The 21157-nt window shown below is 49.8% G+C and overlaps 1 protein-coding gene and 1 pseudogene across 5 annotated transcripts in view; one reads left to right on the top strand and one right to left on the bottom strand.

Annotated features, from left to right (window-relative positions):
* ABCC6 (ATP binding cassette subfamily C member 6) overlaps positions 1-21157 on the bottom strand; it is a 59681-nt gene that overhangs the window by 4898 nt on the left and 33626 nt on the right. For 2 of the 4 annotated variants that reach the window (XR_008373414.1, XM_053557318.1), the window contains exons 18-30: positions 19978-20145; positions 19385-19553; positions 18889-18964; positions 17554-17674; positions 15483-15690; positions 12663-12973; positions 11212-11411; positions 8363-8489; positions 7348-7449; positions 6256-6402; positions 4606-4764; positions 4360-4526; positions 144-338 (exon numbers count right to left, since the gene is read on the bottom strand). Coding sequence is in view for 2 of the 4 variants with exons in the window: in XM_053557318.1 (XP_053413293.1) it covers positions 144-338; positions 4360-4526; positions 4606-4764; positions 6256-6402; positions 7348-7449; positions 8363-8489; positions 11212-11411; positions 12663-12973; positions 15483-15690; positions 17554-17674; positions 18889-18964; positions 19385-19553; positions 19978-20145 (2150 nt within the window). In the remaining 2 variants the exon portion in view is untranslated. Of the gene's footprint in view, positions 1-143; positions 339-4359; positions 4527-4605; positions 4765-5589; positions 5709-6255; positions 6403-7347; positions 7450-8362; positions 8490-11211; positions 11412-12662; positions 12974-15482; positions 15691-17553; positions 17675-18888; positions 18965-19384; positions 19554-19977; positions 20146-21157 lie in introns of those variants that run through there. The other 2 variants (XM_053557319.1, XR_008373415.1) reach the window with 2 other exon arrangements.
* On the top strand, positions 1308-3066 carry LOC128562394 (elongation factor 1-alpha 1-like; annotated as a pseudogene). The gene has a single exon (XR_008373416.1). The product of XR_008373416.1 is annotated as an elongation factor 1-alpha 1-like (transcript).

Here is a 21157-nt window from a genome sequence, read left to right as displayed (position 1 = left end):
GCTGAGGTTTGCTCCTCTGGAGCGCCACTTCCTGTGGAGGTTTCGGACCCTGACAGCCAGGTTGGAACACTGTGGGGCATGTGTCCCTCGGGGCCCTTTCAGCTCTACGCCCTGAGCCTTGTGGCCAAGGGCAGGGGCCTTACCGCATGCAGTCCATCACGGAGCTCAGGCGGTGGGCGATGAGCAGCACAGTGCACTGGGCAAAGCAGCGCCCGAGGGAGGCCTGCATCTGCAGCTCGGTGCCCGGGTCCACGGCCGCTGTGGCTTCGTCCAGGATGAGGATCTGGGTTTTCCGGAGAAGGGCACGTGCCAGACACAGGAGCTGCTTCTGACCCACGCTGGGAAGGAGCGGAGTAGTTAGGCCAGATGTACAAGGCATGCCCACAGCACTGTGTGTGCCTTCCCACACGTGGAGTCTGTGGTCTAGAGAGCAGGTGGGAACCCCCGCCCTGCCATCTTTTAGGATGCTGACTATAGACAAATCCTCCAAACGCTTTGCACCTCAGTTTCCCTGCCTGGGACAGGGCTTTATTTCTATTCTATGGGCTTACTGTGTGCCAGACACATGCTAAGTAAAAGCTTGTGTATATTTAAACTCTTATCCTCAAAATGATCACAAAGGTAGGTATTGTTCTCTTCTTTAGAGAGGGGGAAACAGATGCAGAGAGGTCAAGTGGGCTTGTCCAAGGTCATAAAGTTAATGGTGGATCCGGAATTTGAACCCAGGTCCTCTGACTCCAAAATCTGGGGTCCTCATGGGCACTTCCTCACTGAGTTGTGAAGATAAGTCACATAAAAGTATGTGCTTGTCACAGAGTGAGCCCTTCGTGGGAATTAGCATCCCCTAATCACAGGGGGAGAAGCTGAGACTCAAGGTCACGTGGCAAGTGAGACCCCCTGCCCCGGTCAAACCAGCCCCTGGGGACCCAGCATGGCTGGGGCTATTTCCTGCCACACTCTTCTTCCTCACGTGGCAGCCCCTTCCACAAATGCGTCTCTTCAGAGAATCAGAACCTACTGTGGCTGCGCTGGTGTCAGGGTGCCCAGGCCTTGCCCCAGCCTCACCACCACCAAGCTAGGTGCCCCGGGGGGAAGTCTCAGGTCTCAGATTCCAACTCTGTGAAATTGGATTAGTGAGAGTGTGGCTCTGGGGATTAGTATTTACTGTTTCCTATATATTAGACACCATTTTTGACAGCTTTTCACATACAACTCCCTCAATCCTTGCACAGGTAGGTGGGTGCTTGTATTCTCATTTCACAGATGAGGAAAGTGAGGCAAAGGAGATTAAGTAATTAGTAACTTGCTTTTTCGCAACGGGTTTGCCGCCAGAACACAGGTGTTGTGAAAACCTCCCATACGATCCAAAATGGGGAAGGAAAAGACTCATATCAACATCGTTGTCATTGGACATGTAGATTCGGGCAAGTCCACCACTACTGGCCATCTGATCTACAAATGTGGTGGCATTGACAAGAGAACCATTGAAAAATTTAAGAAAGAGGCTGCTGAGATGGGAAAGGGCTCCTTCAAGGACGCGTGGGTCTTGGATAAACTGAAGGCTGAACGTGAACGTGGTATCACCATTGATATCTCCCTGTGGAAATTTGAGACCAGCAAATACTATGTGACTATCATTGATGCCCCAGGACACAGAGACTTTATCAAAAACATGATCACAGGCACATCTCAGGCTGACTGTGCTGTCCTGATTGTTGCGGCTGGTGTTGGTGAATTTGAAGCTGGTATCTCAAAGAGCAGACCCATGAGCATGCCCTTCTGGCTTACACACTGGGTGTGAAACAACTAATTGTGTTAACAATATGGATTCCACTGAGCCGCCCTACAGCCAGAAGAGATACGAGGAACTCGTTAAAGAAGTCAGCACTTACGTTAAGAAAATTGGCTACGACCCTGACACAGTAGCATTTGTGCCAATTTCTGGTTGGAATGGTGACAACATGTTGGAGCCAAGTGCAAACATGCCTTGGTTCAAGGGATGGAAAGTCACCCGGAAGGATGGCAATGCCAGTGGAACCACGCTGCTTGAAGCTCTGGATTGCATTCTGCCACCAACTCGTCCAACTGACAAGCCTTTGCGTCTGCCTCTGCAGGATGTCTACGAAATTGGTGGTATTGGTACTGTCCCTGTGGGCCGAGTGAGACTGGTGTTCTCAAACTTGGCATGGTGGTCACCTTTGCTCCAGTTAATGTTACAACTGAAGTAAAGTCTGTTGAAATGCACCATGAAGCTTTGAGTGAAGCTCTTCCAGGAGACAACGTGGGCTTCAACGTCAAGAATGTGTCTGTCAAAGATGTTCGTCGTGGCAATGTTGCTGGTGATAGCAAAAATGACCCACCAATGGAAGCAGCTGGCTTCACTGCTCAGGTGATTATCCTGAACCATCCAGGCCAAATTAGTGCTGGCTACGCTCCTGTACTGGATTGTCACACAGCTCACATTGCTTGCAAGTTTGCTGAGCTGAAGGAAAAGATTGACCACCGCTCTGGTAAAAAGCTGGAAGATGGCCCTAAATTCCTGAAATCCAGTGACACCGCCATCATCGATATGGTTCCTGGCAAACCCATGTGTGTTGAAAGCTTCTCAGATTATCCTCCTCTGGGTCGTTTTGCTGTTTGTGACATGAGACAGACAGTTGCTGTTGGTGTCATCAAAGCAGTGGACAAGAAGGCTGCTGGAGCTGGCAAGGTCACCAAGTCTGCCCAGAAAGCTCAGAAGGCTAAATGAATATTATCTCTAATACCTGCCACCCCAGTCTTAATCAGTGGTGGAAAAAGGGTCTCAGAACTGTTTGTTTCAATTGGCCATTTAAGTTTAATAGTAAAAGACTGGTTAATGATAACAATGCATCCTAAAACCTTCAGAAGGAAAGGAAAATGTTTTGTGGACCATTTGTTTCTTTTTGTGTGGCAGTTTTAAGTTATTAGTTTTTAAAATCAGTACTTTTTAATGGAAACAACATGACCAAAAATCTGTCACAGAATTTTGAGACCCATTAAAACAAAGTTTAATGAGAAAAAAAAAAAAAAAAGTAATTAGTAACTTGCTCACGTCCTACAGCTAGTAAGTAGGGGAAGCTACATTTGCGCCAGGGCAGTCCGGAGCCCACCCAGCCACATCATCTCTCTGGTGCTGGAAACCATTACCTCCCCAGGCCCTTCTAACGCCCTTGGGGGCAGATGGGTTTATTCAGAACATCTTGTTTTTCAAAAAGGCGTATACCTGTGTACCTATGATCACAGCAGCATTATTCACAATAGCCAAAAGGTGGAAACAACCAAGATAGCCATCGACAGATGGATGGTAAGCTCAATGTGAACTATGCATATAATGGAATATTATTCAGCCTTAAAAAGAAAGGGAAGTCTGACTTATGCCACAACACAGATGAGCCATGAGGACATTACACTAAGTGAAACCAGGTCACAAAAAGACAAATACTGTACAATTCCACTTATATGAGGGATCTAGAGGAGTCAAATTCAGAGACAGAAAGTAGCATGGTGGCTGCCAGGGGCTGGAGGAGGGGAAATGAGAAGTTACTGTTTAATGAGGACACTGTTTTTTGTTTGTGTTTGTTCGTTTTGAGACAGAGTCTCCTTTGTGGCCCTGGGTAGAGTGCTGTGGCGTCACAGCTCACAGCAACCTCAAACTCTTGGACTCCAGTGATTCTCTTGCCTCAGCCTCCCAAGTAGCTGGGACTACAGGCACCTGTCACAACGCCCTGCTATTTTTTAGAGACAGGGTCTTGCTCTTGCTCAGGCTGGCCTTGAACTCCTGAACTCAGGCGATCCGTCCACATCAGCCTCCCAAAGTGCTGAGATTACAGGCATGAGCCACCGCCTCCAGCTGGGGACACTGTTTTATTGCACAACAGTGTGAAGAATGTACCTAAGACTAATGATCTGTGCACTTTAAACGGTTAATTTTCTTTCTCTTTTTTTCATAGCCTCCGTGGGTGTGAGGTGAGTACTCAATATCAAAGACAATATTTTTGTAGTAAAATAAATAACTATTTAACTATTAAACTATTAACTATTAAAATAAATAACTATTTAACTATTTTGAGTGGGATAAATAAAGTCTATAAATAACCTTATGTCAGTTGAGGCTGTGTTTTACCAGCAAATACATTTAGGAAGCTATAATAATTTGGGAAAAAGGAACTTGGTATATAGAGATTGTCAGGATGTGGTATCCTGGGTAAGGGACATGTGACTTATTAGCACAATGGGGCTGATAATCCTCCGGCAGTCCCTTGGGGGAAGGAGCCTGCCCCCTGCTCCTCTGCCCCACCTCCCTGCAGGCCCTGGCCACGGGTGGGTGGGGGACCAAACCTTAGGTCCTCGCCTTGCTCGGTGCACGTGTACTGCAACTGGCCAGGCAGGCTGGCCACCACGGCTTTGAGCTGCACGGTTTCCAGGGCCTCCCAGATGGCTTCATCCGTGTGCTCCTGTAACAGGTCCAGGTTCATCCGCAGAGAGCCGGGGAACAGGATGGGGTCCTGGATGAGAGGGGCAGCAGGTCAGAGTCGGGGTCTGCTGTACCTCCCACCTCTGCCCACCACCCCCCACCAGCCTCACCTGGGGGATGACGGTGATTCTGGACCGGAGCGTGTGCAGCCCCACGTTGGCAATGAGGACCCCATCAATCCAGACTTGCCCTTCAGTGGCCTCCTGGAGCCGCAGTAGACCCCCGGCCAGGGAGGACTTCCCAGCCCCGGTCCTGCCAACAATGCCCACCTGCCAGGTGACAGGAGGGCAAGAATGGCCCTGACCAGGAAGGCAGAGGAAGGCAGGCAGGCCACAGCCCACAAGGGGTTGTAGGCATCTATTTGGGAGCTGTTTCCTCTGTATCCGTGATCTGTCCATCCATTACCCTCTGAACGCTCATCCTTTTCATCTGCCTACCCTGACATTTTTGGTTTTTGTTTTGAGACGGGGTCTCACTATGTCACCCTCCGTAGAGTGCTGTAGCGTCACAGCTCACAGCAACCTCAAACTGTTGGGCTTAAACAATTCTCTTGCCTCAGTCCCCCCAGTAACTGGGACTACAGTTGCCTGCCACAGTGCCCGGCTATTTTTCTGTTGCAGTTATTGTTTAGCAGGCCCGGGTCAAGTTTGAACCCACCAGCCTTGTTGTATGTGGCTGAAGCTGTAACCACTGTGCTGTGGGTGCTGATCCTAAACTAAATTTTAATACAGAGCAATGAACAATCACTCTCTGATCAAGTGCTGGATCTGTAGCAAGTGAAGGAAGCAAAGGAGGTGCTGATCATGCTCCCTGATGGGTGGGATTTGACAGGGGTAATGAGAGAAGACTTCATGGAACTTGAGTGGAGTCTTGAAGCATGAGCAGGAGTTCAGGGAAGATGACACATGGTAAACCCCAAAGATTCCAGGTGAACCACATTGCACGTGGTTACAAGATAGAAACTCCTTGAGCTTACGGCATCTTGTGTCTGCCCAGGGCCTAGAGACAGCCGCTGAACAAACATTGGCTCAACCCTGCAGAGCGAGGGAAGTAGGCAGGGCCTTGACTGGCAAGCTCAGGAATTCAGACTTTACCCTGAGAGAAGCTGAGAGCTGGTAGGTTTTGAGCAAGAGAATGAAGTGCTGTGTCACTCATGCTGATAAAGATCACAGGAGAATAGACAGGAAGTAGTCAGGTAGATTCTGTCGGGAGCCTGGAGGGGAGACAGTGAGGGTGTCTGTAGGTAGGGAGGGAAGAGAAGGATTTGGTGCAGGCGCTGGCTCAGCATCTGTAAAATGGGATAATACTAGCGTTTCTCATAGGATTGTCATTAAAATGTAAATAATAATAAAAGCATTAATAAACTTTTTCTGTAGTACTTGCTGAGAGCCAGTGATTTTTTATGTATTAACTCAAATGTCCCAACAACTCTATGAGGCTGACATTATTCTTCCCATTTTACAGATGGGAAAACTGGGACTGAGACATAAGTGACATGAACCCATCGTGTAAACTGGGTAACATATTTGGACATTTAACACTGTTAATGTCAGAAGAAGAAAAAAGTTGGGGACTGGACTCCTTATTTGGGGATACCGCTTCCTGAGTGGTCACCACATGGAACCAGGTTTGGGGAAGATGAGGAATCCAGTTTAGGGTGTGGGAGATCTAAACACTTGGGGATGTTGAGGGTGTGGCTCGTGCTCAGGGCTGGGTCCTAGGTCTGCCCTCCATGGAGAAGATGTGGGAGAACTGCTCACCTTCTCTCCTGCGTGGATCTTGAAGGACACGTCCTGTATGGCCAGCGGGAGCTCAGGTCCGTATCTGAGCCCAAAGCCCTGGAACTCGATCTCCCCATCCTGAGGCCAGAAGGGCTGAGCTGCACAGGTGGGCAGCCTCCAGGGGGCCTGGAGCAGGAGACAGCACTGGTTCAGAGGTGCTTTCCTCCAAGGCTTCTTACAAGATGGCCCACCTGTCTGAGCCTCAATTTCTTCTTATGCAAAATTGGTGTATTTATTGCTATTATGCAGGGGTTTTATGGGAATTAAGATAGTGCATGGAAGACAGTGGTGCTGAAAACAAAGATCTGGCATGGTAAAAATAAAGGCGGTGTTAACTACCTTCCGCCTTTTATTATCATTAGCCACTGTCTATTGTCATAATATTCTCTTTTCCTGTCAGGGAAAAAAACACTCCCATCCTTGTTGTGAAGAGGACAGGGCTGTGTAATGCGGAGGGCAGATCAATGCTGCTGTTTCCTGCTCCTGTGACTTAAACAGGTCATTCCACGCCCTTGAGCCTTGGTTTCCTAATCTGCGCAATGGGGCTAATAAGAACTTTGGGTGTGTGCTGAGTGGTCACAGTGAGCCAGACACTGCGCCAAGTCCACTATTGTAGATTCTCATGTGATCCTCCCAGTAAACCTAGGATGTTACGTTACTGTCACCTTGCTGTTGCTGACCCATTTCTATGTTAATATCACGTTGCTGGAATGATGCCACCAAGTTACTATCATATTACTGCCACGTGGCTGTTCTGTTACTGCAATGTTGTGGCTATGGCTGCACTGGTCTTGCATTGCTGTTCCTCTTGGTCCCCTGTTGCTTGATAGGTGACCTGCCTTGCTCAAGTGAGGAAGTAAAGGAACCAGGATTTGACCTGGCACCAGACCCTATGCTCTTAACCATTGTGGCCATCCTGGCTGTGACCTTACCCCACAGTGGCATGGGCTGAGTGGCGGGAGAAGAGAGTGCAGACTCTAAAGCCCACAGCAGACGTCAACCTGGGTGCACCGTCCTCCCCACATCACTTCTGGGGCACAAGCCCTGCTGAACCCCCCACCCCCCAATAACCTCCTTGGGCGTCCGTGCATAGTCCTTCATCCGCTCCACTGACACGATGCTGCCCTCCAGGTCTGTCCAGCTACGAACAGCCCACTGCAGCGTCTGGGTCACCTGTTACAAGACAACAGCTCAGGCAGGGTTTGGCAAGGCTGCCCAAGGGCTTGTGTCAGGCTCTTAGGCAGAGGCTGAGAGTAAAGATGCAGGGATGGGGCAGCTTGGGGCCCGGGCCCGGGGGAGGGGGAGGAACATGGCTGCCGCCCATGGGATTGTTCCCTTCCTTCAACAGAACCAGAGTATGAGACCAGAAAGGAGGCCCCAGACACTAGCTTTCCAAACTGTTCGGATACTGGAGGGAAGACAGGACCAGACAGCGTGCATGGCCCTCCCAAGGACACCCAGCAGGTCCCGGGCCTGCCGATTATATTTTGACAGCTTCCCCAGAGGGCCCCAGCCTCAACCAATTTCCCATCACACTTGGAAAGGTATGGGATAAAAACACACCCCTCCCCCAGTGTGCTCCATCCTCTGATTCTTGGTGCTAAAGCTCAGTTGCCTTCACTGTAAAATGAGGATCTTAGCAGCCTCCCTGATGGGGTCATGGGCAGGGTTAAATGAGTTAATAGTTACCAAGCTCTAAGAACCCCATCTGCTGCCTAATAAATGCTACTTAAAATGTTTTTATATATTTTTTCATAGATGTCATGACCTGGTATTACATATTGTGATTAATATTTAACAAAAAGTTAATGAGGCACTGAAATGCGATTTACAGCACATCCTTTATCCTGACTAGTCTTTATAACATCAGAAGGGAGGGGATCGCTGACCCACTTTCAGGTGAGCATGAGACTCCAAGAGGAAAGACTTGTGCCCCAAGCCTAGCGAGGTCGCCCCAGCTAAATTCGGCCCATAGAGAGCTGTATTTCTCTTACTGCTTGGCACTTTGGACTCAGTGTCTTTGAAGGTCCCACTGGCAGGAGTCTGTCTCTGGTCTGCCCACCCAGTTTGGGGGTGTTGGACATACCTGGAGGGCAGCAGATACAGAGAAGCCCACGAGGCCAGCACTGAGGTGGGCCTTGCTCAGCACGGCACAGATGGCAGCCACGAACACTAGGCTGTTCCCCAGGAGCTCCATATTGGCAGCGAGCCACCTGCCAGGGAGGTAGGAAACAGTGGGGTCAGAGGGTGCCACTAATCTGCCTCTCTGGGCAAAAGACTCATTGCTGCGCCAGCTCCATGTCCCAGGGAGTCCCAGCAATGGCCTCGACACCCCAGGCCCCACCCAAGCTGGAGAGGAAGGTGATGCTGTCCTGTGTTGCCTGAGCCCAGCTTAAGGCCTGGCACGGGCTAGGTGCTTGGTGGAGCTTTACTGTGCTGCTGCTTTACTGCCTCTGCCATGTTCCCCGCACCGGTCTTCTGTCTGAACCCTGACCTCAGTCTTCACATGGCCAAGATTTTCATGCACAAGTCAGCTCACAGGTCACTTCCTTGGAGAGCCTTCCCTGAATGCATCTCGCTTTTCTAGCATATCACTGATAAGATCCTCCTCAGTAGTTTTTTCTCTATGACTAAACTGTGGGTTTAATCAGTCGCTGATTATCAGTCTCTCCCCGTAGACCAGGAGCTCCATGAGAGCAGTGACCATGTCTGTTTCATTCACAGTTTGATGTGATTAATATTAATATTTGATTTGATTTTGTGAAAATCTCCAGTACTTAGTCGAGGACCCAGCACATAGTAGGTGCTCAACAAATATACATTGAATGGATGAGTACATGGGTACCCGTCTTACTGATTTCTTACTCTACCATTCATTCATTCATTCACACATTCATTCAACGGACATGTACTGAATACCTACTATATGCCAAGGATGTTTAGGATTCTGGGGATGTGGTTGTAAATCAAACAGACAAAAAATTGTTATCCTCAGGGAAGCCTGAGCTCTCCTACACACAACATCTAATCCTCCTGACACAGGGCAGGGGGGTATTGTCGTTCCCATTTAGCAGATGAAGAAGGCAAGGCTCAGAGGGTTAGGTACTTAAGTCCACACATGTAACAAATACTGGGGTTTGAAGCCACAGCTACCTGAATGACAGAAAGCATACACCCTCTCCAACAGGTAGTGTCTCTCAGGGAGCCAACTAATGAATGAATAAACCAACAAAGACCCACCGAGGTTCTATCACTCCCTGGCTGGCTAACCTTGGAGACTTGGTCACTTCTTTAAACCCATCTGTATAATGAAATAGTAATAATATCTGGAGGATTCCAGATGAGGATATATGAAATACACAATGTTCAGTATGGAAATCATTAAACTTTACACACTAGGTGCTTTTTGTTTATTTGTAAATAAAAGAGACAGAGTCTCACTTTGTTGACCTCAAACTCTTAGGCTTAAGTGATTCTCTTGCCTCAGCCTCCAAGTAGCTGGGACTACAGGCACCAACCACAAGGCCTGGCTATTTTTTGGTTGTAGTTGTCTTGTGTTTTTTTTTTTTTTTTTTGGCCAGGGGTAGGTTTGAACCTGCCACCTCTGGCATATGGGACCGGCGCCCTACTCCTTGAGCCACAGGCGCCACCCTGGTTGTAGTTGTCATTGTTGTTTGGCAGGCCCAGGCTGTGTTTGAACCAGCCAGCTCTGGTGTATGTGGCTGGCACCCTAGCCACTGAGCTATAGGGCCAAGCCACAATAGGTACTTTTTTAAATGTTCATAAAGTTCCTCCTCCCTGAGCCAGGGCGCCTGGAAGGGGCAGGTTAGTCTCCCACGGGCATGTGAAATTGAGACACCACCCACACCTTTACAGGTCTGATAGCCCCAGCTGGCTGGAGCCTGGGCAGAAAGGAACTCATATATTATCCACCGTGTGCTTGATCCTATCCTTAAGCATGAGACTGTCTGGAATCAAATCCTGGCTCCACCATGCATTAGCTATGTGACCCTGGGCAAGTTCCCAAACCTTTCTGAGCCTAAGATTTATCATCTATAAAACAATCTCTGGGCCGGGTGTTGTGGCTCGTACCTGTAATCCTAGTACTTTGGGAGGCCCAAGTGGAAGAATCCCTTGAGCTCAGAAAGTTGAGACCAACCTGAGCAAAGCAAGACCTGTGTCTACTAAAAATGGAAAAAAAAAAAAAGCTAAGAGTGGTGATGGCACCTGTAGTTTAAGCTACTTGGGAGGCAGGAGGATCACTTGAGCCTGGGAGTTTGAGGTTTCTGTGAGCTAGCTTGAGGCCATGGTACTCTAACCCCTGTGACAGAGCAAGACTGTCTCAAAAACAACAACAACAGCAGCAGCCTCTTCCTTGTAGGGTTAACAGAATTAAATAAATTAATCCATCTAGATTGCTCAGAACAGTGCTGGGCATATAGAAAGCCTGTTACAAGTCCTACCGATGAGTGGGACTGTATTTTTAATACGCATAGCCACTCCTCACCCGTCAGGGTGATCAGGTTGACAAATGTGGCTCAGAGAGGTTGTATAACTTGCCAGTGAATGGTCAGCAAGTAAACGGCAGAGCTGGGACTTGAGCCTGTGTCTGTGCTCCAAGTTAACGTTCCTGTTCTTGCTTAGTACTGAAGGACGGCTGAGGATGCTCACGTAGCTGCCTTGTCACCAGGGCAACAGAGGCTTCTTCCTGTACCTCCTGCTCACTGGCTGTAGGGGACATCTCAGGCCAGGCTCTATCTGCCCACAGTGAAGGCCAAGACTGCCTGTGGGGTGCAGCCTCAGCTATGTCCCTGACTGGCTATAGGGCTTGGGCAGGCCACTTAACCTCGCTAGTCATACAGTAGAAAGTTGGGTCTCATTCTCTGGAGACACAGACAGATTACAAGGTCATCTCTGCCCCCAGCCTCTTCCTACCTGTCAGCCACCAGTCGTGGGAAACTGACCCTCTGGCTTTCATCCACGCGAGCATCGTTCTCATCCACAAAGCGGCCCTGGGCTCGGAACGCCCTGACCACTGCGCTGCCCTGGAACGTCTCCGCCATGTGGGAGCACACAGATGAGTAGCCAGCTGACTCCAGGCGTTTCAGCTGGCACGAGCTGGCCACATACAGGCTCTGAGGCAGGATGTATGGGAGAGGGGAGGGAGAAGCTATAGGCACAGAGAGGTAGTTTCCAGAAGCACAGGGAGCCCCATGTACAGAATTCCAGACTAGCTTTGGTTACCAGCTTGCTGTGTTACCTTTGGTCAGTTGCTTGCCTTCTCTGGGCTCCCATTTCCTTACAGAATCAGAATCCTATAGTTCTATTAAAAATCACCTTCTAGGCCAGGCACAGTGGCTCACACCTGTAATCCTAGCACTCTGGGAGGCCGAGGCAGGTGGATTGTTTGAGCTCACAAGTTTGAGACCAGCCTGAGCAAAAGTGAGACCCTGTCTCTACTAAAAATAGAAAAACTGAGGCAAGAGGGTCGCTTGAGCCCAAGTTGGAGGTTGCTATGAGCTATGACGCCATGACACTCTACCCAGGGCAACAGCTTGAGACTCTGTCTCAAAAAAGGAAAAAAAATCACCTTCTAAAACCTTCAATGCCACACCCTGAAACTACTTAGAGTCAGAATCTCTGGTGATGTCACCATGGCTTTGGTATTTTTCTTTCTTTCTTTTTATTTTTTTGTAGAGACAGAGTCTCACTCCATTGCCCTTGGTAGAGTGCCGTGGCATCACACAGCTCACAGAAACCCCTAACTCCTGGGCTTATGCGATTCTCTTGCCTCAGCCTCCTGAGTAGCTGGGACTACAGGTGCCCGCCTCAATGCCTGGCTATTTTTTGTTGCAGTTTGGCCGGGGCTGGGTCTGAACCCGCCACCCTCGGTATATGGGGCTGGCACCCTACTCACGGAGCCACAGGCACTGCCCGGCTTTGGTTTTTTTCTAAAGCCTTCCAGGTGAATCTAACTTTATAAAATATTCTGTGTGGGTTGGCCACCTCTTTGTAAAATTCTGTAATGAATAGTTTGTAAGGCAAAGTACATTTTCCTATAATTTCCAATATTCTCTGCATATGGTGACTTTAGGGGTAACTCTGGGGACACCTTGTACTCTCTGAGGTCTTGGTTTCCAAACAACTAGAGAAGCGTCTGTGGCAGGATAAAGTGTTAGATATTAAGAACTTTGATATGGACATTTAGAGACAGTCTAGAGTAGATATTAGAATCAGACGGGGGTGTCTCTGCCTGTAGAGATCGTCCCTGGGGAAGTCCCTAGATGCCCAGCTTGGTACCACTGCCTATGCTGAGTCCTGTCCAGAGACAGGGCACTGGGTGGGGTGACCTCAGCTGGCCCAGGAGCCTCGCGGACCTCTCATACCTGAAAAACACCATAGAGGAGCAACAGTGGCAGAATGGCCAGGATGGCCAGCGGGGTGGCCACCGCCACCACCACAATGACTTCTAGGAGTACAAAGGCGTAAGTCAGCAAGGACCGGAGTTTGTCTGGGATGTCCACGTCCACCATGTCTGTCTCCTTGGAGAAGCGGTTCAGTAGGTTGCCAACGGGTGTCCGTTCAAAGAAGCTGATGGGAGATCGCATCACGTCCCACAGGAGCCTCTGGAAGAGCAGCCTGGATGCCCGGACCCCACCTAGGAGCACCATGGCCATGGAGGCAAACAGCCCAATGGCTGGGGAGGGAGAGGAAGTCAGAGCATGAGGGCTGGAGACAGGCAGGTGCCTCTCCTATTATGCCGTGGAGGCATCTTACGGCTTGGCCGCTTTGGTTATTTCTCCATGGACTCACCCTTTAGTGGGTGAATAATACCTGCTGCAGAATCTATGTCCACTAGAATCCCAGAATGTGACCTCCTTCAGAAATAAGATCTTTGCAAATGTGATTAGTTAAAGCTCTTGAGATGAAATCATCCTGTATTTAGGATAGAAACTAAATCCAATGACACTCAGAGGCACGGAGCAGATGTGAAGATGGAGGCAGAGGTAAACTCCAGCTACAAACCAAGGAACGCCAAGAATGGTCGGCAATCACCAGAAGCCAGGAGACAGAGATGGGATGGGCGCCCCCTCACCCCCCCCAGAGCCTCCAAAAGGAACCAACTTTGCTGACACTTTGATTTCAGGATTCTGGCTTCAGAACTATGGGCCAATAAATTCGTTTGTGCCAGGCTATCAAGTCTGCGGCAATTTACTATGCAGCATCCTGGGAAACTAATGCATCCTTCCTGCAGATGCCAGTCTGCAGGGCTAACTCTACCCCTTGACTCTGCGGTGGGGCAAATTTTATCCCTGGCCAGTCCAGACCACGGTGGTTGGTTCTGGGATGACTCAAGTCAGGCCAGTGAGAATGAACGAGACCTGAAATTTCACTAGAACTTTTGGAACGAGGTACTAGATTTTTTAGGAGGGCCACAGGGGAGCTGTTGGCTATCATCTTACCACCTGCCCAGACAGGAAGCTGTCACAGAGGAAGCAATTTCTAATCGCCTTATTTGAACTCCTGGATCCACCCATACCTGAAGCTAGATATCAATGCATTATCAGTCCCATGAGCCAATAAGTTCTTTTATTGCTTAAACCATTTTGAATCAGAGCTGAATTTTCTATTCTTTGTATCCAAAAGAGTCACAGCCAATTATTCTATCTGGGCCCCAGTCTCTCTCCATCTTTAGGGGATAATAAGATTCGCCCTGGCTGGGCCATCAGATCCCTTGGGCTCAGGCGTTGGAGACCAGCCTGAAGAAGAGAGAGATCCCATCTCTACTAAAAATAGAAAAGTTAGCCCGGTGTTGTGGCAGGTGCCTGTAGTCCCAGCTACTTGGGAGGCTAAGGCAAGGATTGTTTGATCCCAGGAGTTTGATCAAGAGTTTGAGGTTGCAGTCATGGATGAATGTGAAAGGATTTTGAAAGGGTAATGTGCCACCCAAATGGAGATTTGAGTTAATTTTAGGGCTCGGATGACTCTGACAATTCACTTTCTAACTCCTCTTGACTAAGTAACCATTTAGCTTGAGTACTCCACTGTATACTCGGTTCTGGCAAACAGGTCTCTAGATTCTTAGGACTAGAAGGGTCCTTAAGTTCAGGCCTGATGCTCCTATTTTTACAAAGGAGGACACAGGCTCGTAACAGTTTGGTGGTGCGGCTACCACCACTCAGGGAATCAGGCTGAGCCAACTCAAAAAACAGTGAAGCTATTCTTTAAAGAGGAAGTGAAATTCACATGTTCATGCCTGTTATTCGCTCCAGCTAGGCCATGATTCAAAAGGAAGAGAAATGGGGGTTGGGGACAGAGCAAGGGAGGAATCAGGGAGAGATATGCCCTGTACCCCCAATCCCACCTTAAGCTGTGGTTGTAAAAGGGCAGCACAGGGATCCTTGAGGTGATGGGGATGGGATTCTGCATCTCAACTGTGCTGGTGGTTGCAGGAATCTACACGGGCAATAAATTGCATAGAATTTATGCAAGTGAAGCAAGGAAATCAGAGGAAGGTCAATGGATGATCAATGTCAGTATCCTTTTTGTGATACTGTACTATCATTTTGCAAAATGTTAAGTGAACCTGGGCAGAGTGTACAGGGAGCTGGCTGCATCATTTCTTAGCATGTGAATTTATAATTATTTGTAAATATGTCAAGTTTTTTAAAAGGAAAAGATGAGGTAATGGCAGTATTGTACCTTTTGGGGAGGGTCTGGCTCTGTCTGGAGGTTTAGAGGGCACCAAAAGTCACCAGCAGGCAGACCTTGGAGCCACCACTGCTCGGGAAGGGGCAAGGGGCTGGGAGAGATTCTGGGAGGTTCCAGAGAGGGCAGGATATGCCCTGTAACACCAGTCATATCTTTTTTTTTCTCACAGCAACCTCAAAGTCCTGGGCTCAAGCGATTCTCATGCCTCAGCCTCCCAAGTAGCTGGGACTACAGGCACCCACCACAATGCCTAGCTGTTTTTTAGAGATGGGGGTCTTGCTCTTGCTCAAGCTGGTTTTGAACTCATGAGCTCAGGCAATCCACTCACCTTGGCCTCCCAGAATGCTTGGATTACAGGCGTGAACCACCTTGCCCGGTCCACCAATCCCATCTTAAAGACCCAGGTCCAGAATGTTTTGCACAGACGTTCAGGGAGGCCGGGGTGAGTCAGGGCTCAAAGGATCGAGAGGAAGAGGAGGGCAGGCAAGGCACACCTTGGAGACAGCCGAGGAGCCCGAAGACCCCGCCACGCAGGGCTGCCTGCGTCTGCCGCCCATCCACGGTGGGGTCGTCCGCCCACAAGCTGAGCCAGTAGCCGCGGCAGAAGGAAGCCACTTGCTGGCAAAGGAAGAGGAAGAGTGCATAGAGGCAGATGGGGGTGCCTATAGTCCGCAGGTAGGTCAGGTGCGTGGCAGCCTTCACCTATAGCACATGAGGAGAGAGGGGCAGAGAGGGGCCCCAGAGGTGGGGTGAGTTGGGGCAGGGCCAGGTGAGGTTCCCAAAAACACGCCAGTGGGGCAGATGGAACGACCACACAGACCCCACAGGTCCTCGGTCAGGGCCTCCCACCAGGAGCTCTGTCTTGCCTACAGGCCCCACTTAGCTGCAGGACCCCCTTCTGCTACAGAACCCCCAGTGAACCAGTGACAGGCGGTGGTGCTTTCTGCTCTGGGTATCTACTGTGGGTCAGTGTGTGCTCCATGCTCACAATAAGCTCCATTCCACAGAAAGGAAGGCGAGGCACTAGGAGGTTCAACCTCTTCTGCTCCTGCAAATCTGAAGTTCTCTGCACAGCTGGAGCCACAGTGAACTTTTGGAAACATCAGTCTAACTAGACCTGGCCGTTGCTGGCCTGTCCATTGCTTCTTCTTGCTCTTAGAAGAAATTCCAAACCTCTGTCTCCTCCCCACTCCCTATGTCCCGTTTCTCCTCTCTGGCTTCACGCCTGCTGTTCCCTCTGCCTGGAACACTGTCTCTTGCTCTTTGCACGGCCAGTTCCTTCTCTCTTCTGGGCAGCTCAAATGTCACTCCTCAGAGCATCCTACCCAAACACACCATGATGCTCAGCTGGTCTCCATCTCATTGATCTTCTTCTTTTTTTTTTTTTTTTTTGTAGAGACAGAGTCTCACTGTACCGCCCTCGGGTAGAGTGCCGAGGCGTCACACGGCTCACAGCAACCTCTAACTCTTGGGCTTACGCGATTCTCTTGCCTCAGCCTCCCGAGCAGCTGAGACTACAGGCGCCCGCCACAATGCCCGGCTATTTTTTTTGTTGTTGCAGTTTGGCCGGGGCTGGGTTTGAACCCGTCACCCTCAGCATATGGGGCCGGCGCCCTACTCACTGAGCCACAGGCGCGGCCCATCATTGATCTTCTTTATGTTTGCTTTATAGCACTTGCCACTATCAGATATTACCTGATTAGCCTAATTATTTGCCATCTGTCTACTCTCACTAGCCTGAAACCCCCACCAGATTTAGCTGGGCACAGTGGGTGCTATGTAGATGTTTGTGGGGTGGATGAGTGGGTGGGTGGATTGACAGATGAATGAACAAACAGGTGGACAGACAGATGTGGAGGTGGGTGGATGGTTGGGTGTATAGTTAGGTGGGTCGGAGGGCAGATGGAAGGGCATCTGGGTGGGTGATGGGATGGAAGGGTAGATGGACACATATTATAGAAGAGGTAAAATGAGATGAGCTTCTGATTTGGACTGACCTAGATTTGAGTCCTAGGCTCGTCACAGGTTAACGAGAACACAGACGAGTCTCTTACTTCTTTTTTTTAAATAGACAAGGTCTTGCTGTGTCACCCAGGCTGCTGTGTACAGAGGCACATCCTAGCTCATTGCAGCCTCAAACTCCTGGGATCATGTGATCCTCCTGACACTACAGGCACACACCACCATGCCCATCTAAGTTTTAAAATTATTTTGTAGAGATGGGGTCTCACTATGCTGCTCAGGCTGGTCTTGAACTCCTGGGCTCAAGAGATCCTCCTGCTTTGGGCTCCCCAAATGCTGGGATTATAGGCATGAACTCCTGCACCCAGCTTAGTTTCCTAACTCTTCAAGATTTCCCAGGTTCTTCATCACTGAAATGGGGTTATCACCATCTATTTTTTAGGGTGGTGGTGAGGATTAAGAATATAATCTTCCCAGGCACGTAGTAGGTGCTCAGTAAAGGTAGCCTGCCCCCCACCCCCCAGTGCTATATCTTGGGGGAAGTCTTGGGCTCCTGGGGGCAGCAGTAGAGGGTGGGGAGGGTCAGGGGCGCCTGGTGGTTACCCTGCCGTACTGGGTACTGTCCTCTCCTGTTGGCTTTCTGGCCACATCAGGGTCATCTAGAGGAATTCCTGTCTGGGCTTCTGAAGAGGTGCTGTCCTTCTCAGGGATGGACTTGATGGACCTATCATTTAGACAAAATGAAAACCAATCAGCATTTCTTGGGCTGTGAATGCCCGACTGTCAGACCCACTGGGAGCCACTGAGCTCTGGGCTAAACCCTCCACGCATTCACTCACTCAGCTCACAGACTGAGCACCAAGTCTCACGAGTCCCTTCTTCTGGGGTGGTGCTGGCTAAATGCCGTCTCATAGCCTGGAGTCAAGGAAGCCTGTTCGTCAGATGCCATTTTTGCTCAATGCACTTATTTGCCCAACTTTGGAACTCTGTTCTTACAATTTTCATTTTGGTCTAAGCTTTGCTGCAGTTGTTTTGTCCTTACTGTTTACCCTCGGATCTGTCAGTCTAGCCTGGCAGAAAGTCAATTATGCACAATTCAGATGCTAAAGACTTTTTGAATGTTCCATACTTCTGTGGATGAGTGGGCTAACTTAACCTCTGTGCCTCAGTTTCCTCAGCTATAAAAGTGGGGATAATATCGATTCTTCTACCCACCCACCCACCCAACCTCATACCTACATATATATCTCTTATCTTGGGGGCTATAGAAACAGCAGGATTGTCCAGTGTGTGACACAGAAGTGTCCTCAGGAAGCTGGCTAAGATGGGGTGGCAGGGAGACCCAATGATCCCCAAGGACCAAGGCCCCTCAAAATGTACCCCCACTCCAATAGCAGGCACATAAGCTCAGACCCCCTGGCACCCAGTGGCCCATTGCTCTGTTTCCCAAGGCCTTTCTCCAGGAAGGGGAGAGGGGATGGCCGAGGTGGAAGTCTCTGACTGGCAGGGGCAGAGAGAAGGGGAACACAGGCCCCCTCCAGGCCCCTGGTCAGCACCCAGTGAGGACACAGGTGTAGACTCAAGCCCCGCACATGGCCTGCCTGTGAAACCATGAACGACAGGGCCTGGCATGGTTGGTAACAACTGTGGGGAAGGTCTGTCTTTGGTCCAGCCCTGCCCTCCTCCAGCAAGGAGACAACGCAAACCTACCAACCTCAGCCCACCTGGTGGCACGCACCACATTGGAGGGTAAATTGTTTATTCAGTGAACTGGCCATTTGGGGGAGTGATCATTTTGGCCGACTAATTGGCAACTGTTTTTGGTTGCTGAGTACCCCCGGAGAACCAGCACATGCTCCCTCTGTAGTGGTTTTTTTCTCGCCCCTCCCCTTAGCCTCAGCCAGCGCCCTCTCAAGCACAGCACCATAGCACACTCACCTCTCCGGTCTGGCCTTGGGCCTCCTGCCTACAGAGACGCCTCCAGGGTCCTCAGCACTGCTACCCGGTTCTGTTTCTGCAAAGTCATGGGGGTCCTGTCACACAATGGGAGCCACAAGGCGCTGGCTCTGTGGCCTTCACCTTTTCTCTGAGCACATGTTTCCCCTAATCCAGCTCCTGCCGCCTTCCCAGGACCTCACTCAGCCCTTCCTGGGTTCTTCTCATTCATTCATCTACTCATTCATTTATTTATTCAACCAGCAAATATAACGGCACACTGACTATATGAACTTGAGGCTAGAAAAAGAGTGATGAACACTGTCCAAAGTCAAGTTGCCTCCATTTCCCCTGACCCCCTTGCTCAAGCTGCTCTTTGTGCCTGGGATGCTCTTTTCTGGGTAACTCCGGTCCTCAGGTCCCATCTCCTCTAGGCAGCATCCCCCACCCCTACCCCGGCTTCTCCCTGTAGGCTGCAGCAGCAGGAACAAGGCAGTACCTCCTTTATCTCCTGGCTGTCTAGCTTGATCCAGAAGGCGCACCAGGGCCCCCTTCCTGTGCAGAAGCTCCTGGTAGGAACCCATCTCTGCAATTGCTCCACCTTCCAGAACCACGATCCAATCAGCCTGGGGCAGGATGTGGAGTGTGTGAGTCACGAGAATCCGTGTCTGGGCAGGAAGGGGTGGAAGCCACACTTACGTTCTCGGCAAATCTCCTTTGCTGGGATTGGGAGCAGTGTCCCTGGGCTCAGAGTGGGGACAGCTCCCTTCTTGTGTTCCTGCCCTCTTCCTTGAAAACAGCACATCCAAATAGAGAAACGGGGGACTGGCTCAAAATAAGGAGACAAGGAGTTTACATGACCCTGGCCAATAATCTGAGGCAGAACTGTAGTAGTTTAACCAGAGACCCAAGTAAGCCACTGAGATGTGAGGGCTGCTTATTGCGAAGCATCATCAGAGCAAACGCTGACCAATGCAAACAGACGAATTGGACTTATGGGGTTGGTGAGATAAGCTAACTTGGATAGGATGAGACTCACAGGGCTTCCTCTGCCTTTGCCCTATGCCCTCTGACACATGTTCCCAAACTTACTGTTCCTTGGAGCAGCCCACTGGGCCCAATGACGTGGTTGAAGACATACTGGCCAACGTGGGCATCCAGGGATGCCAGGGGGTCATCTAGCAGGTAGACAGTAGCCTTTCTGTACACAGCCCGGGCCAGACTCAGCCGCTGCTTCTGGCCTCCCGAAAGAGCCATGCCCTGTAGCCACAGAGAGACCCGAGTCTTCATCTGGTGGGTGAGGCTGCAGCACCCAGGGCAGGTCAGGGCACATCTGCCCATCAGGGTGAAGCCCAGCGCACCACACCTGTCATCTGGGCCACCCACCCTCAAGACAACATCCCTGCCAGTCTGAACCTGACTCCCTTTCCCCTTCCCAGCCAAGCTTCCTGGTGGAATTGTTTACACTTCCCAACCTACTCTCTCCCCTCCCGCTCACTTTCCTCCCTCCATTGAAGTCTGGTTTCTATTCCCACCTCTCTACCAAGCCCACCTTCACCAAGCATACTAGCCATTCTCCTGTTGCTTTTTAATCCTTTAAAAAAATTTTTTTTTTCATTAATGTATAACAGTTGTACATATTGGGAGGTAATGTGATATTTTATAACTATATGCAGTATAATAACGTGTAATGATCAAATCAGAGTAACTGGGATATTCATCACCTCAAATGTTTCCCCTTTGTTTGTCTTGAGGACATTACAATTCTTCTTTTCTAACTTCAAAAACAAAAAACAGACTCTGCGCCCATTGCTCAGTGGTTAGGGCGCTGGCCACAGCCACCGGGGCTGGTGGGTTTGAACCCGGCTTGGGCCTGCTAAACAACGACGATAACAACAACAACAAAACGGCCGGGCGTTGTGGCGGGTGCCTGTAGTCCCAGCTACTGGGAGGCTGAAGGAAGAGAACCGCTTAAGCTCAAGAGTTTGAGGTTGCTGTGAGCCGTGACACTCCGGCACTCTACTGAGGGTGACATAGTGAGACTCTGTCTCAAAACAAAACAACACTGGGGTGTAGAAGAGGTTGGTTCATGAGCTTTATGGAAAGAAGCCTTCTGTATAACACAAAAGTACAAGATACAGCGGGCAGTGCTGATGGAGAAGCTGTGGCATTAAGGAAATTGATGAAGGAGGTTATGCTAAAGAACTGATTTTCAACGTAGATGCAACAGCCTTCTATTGAAAGAAGACATCCTCTAGGACTTTTTTTTTTT

Source organism: Nycticebus coucang, chromosome 12, assembly GCF_027406575.1.
Source record: "Nycticebus coucang isolate mNycCou1 chromosome 12, mNycCou1.pri, whole genome shotgun sequence".
Classification (NCBI taxonomy): Eukaryota; Metazoa; Chordata; class Mammalia; order Primates; family Lorisidae; genus Nycticebus; species Nycticebus coucang.
The sequence above is the reverse complement of the archived record's forward strand: the minus strand, read 5'-3'. Positions and strand labels throughout refer to the sequence as shown.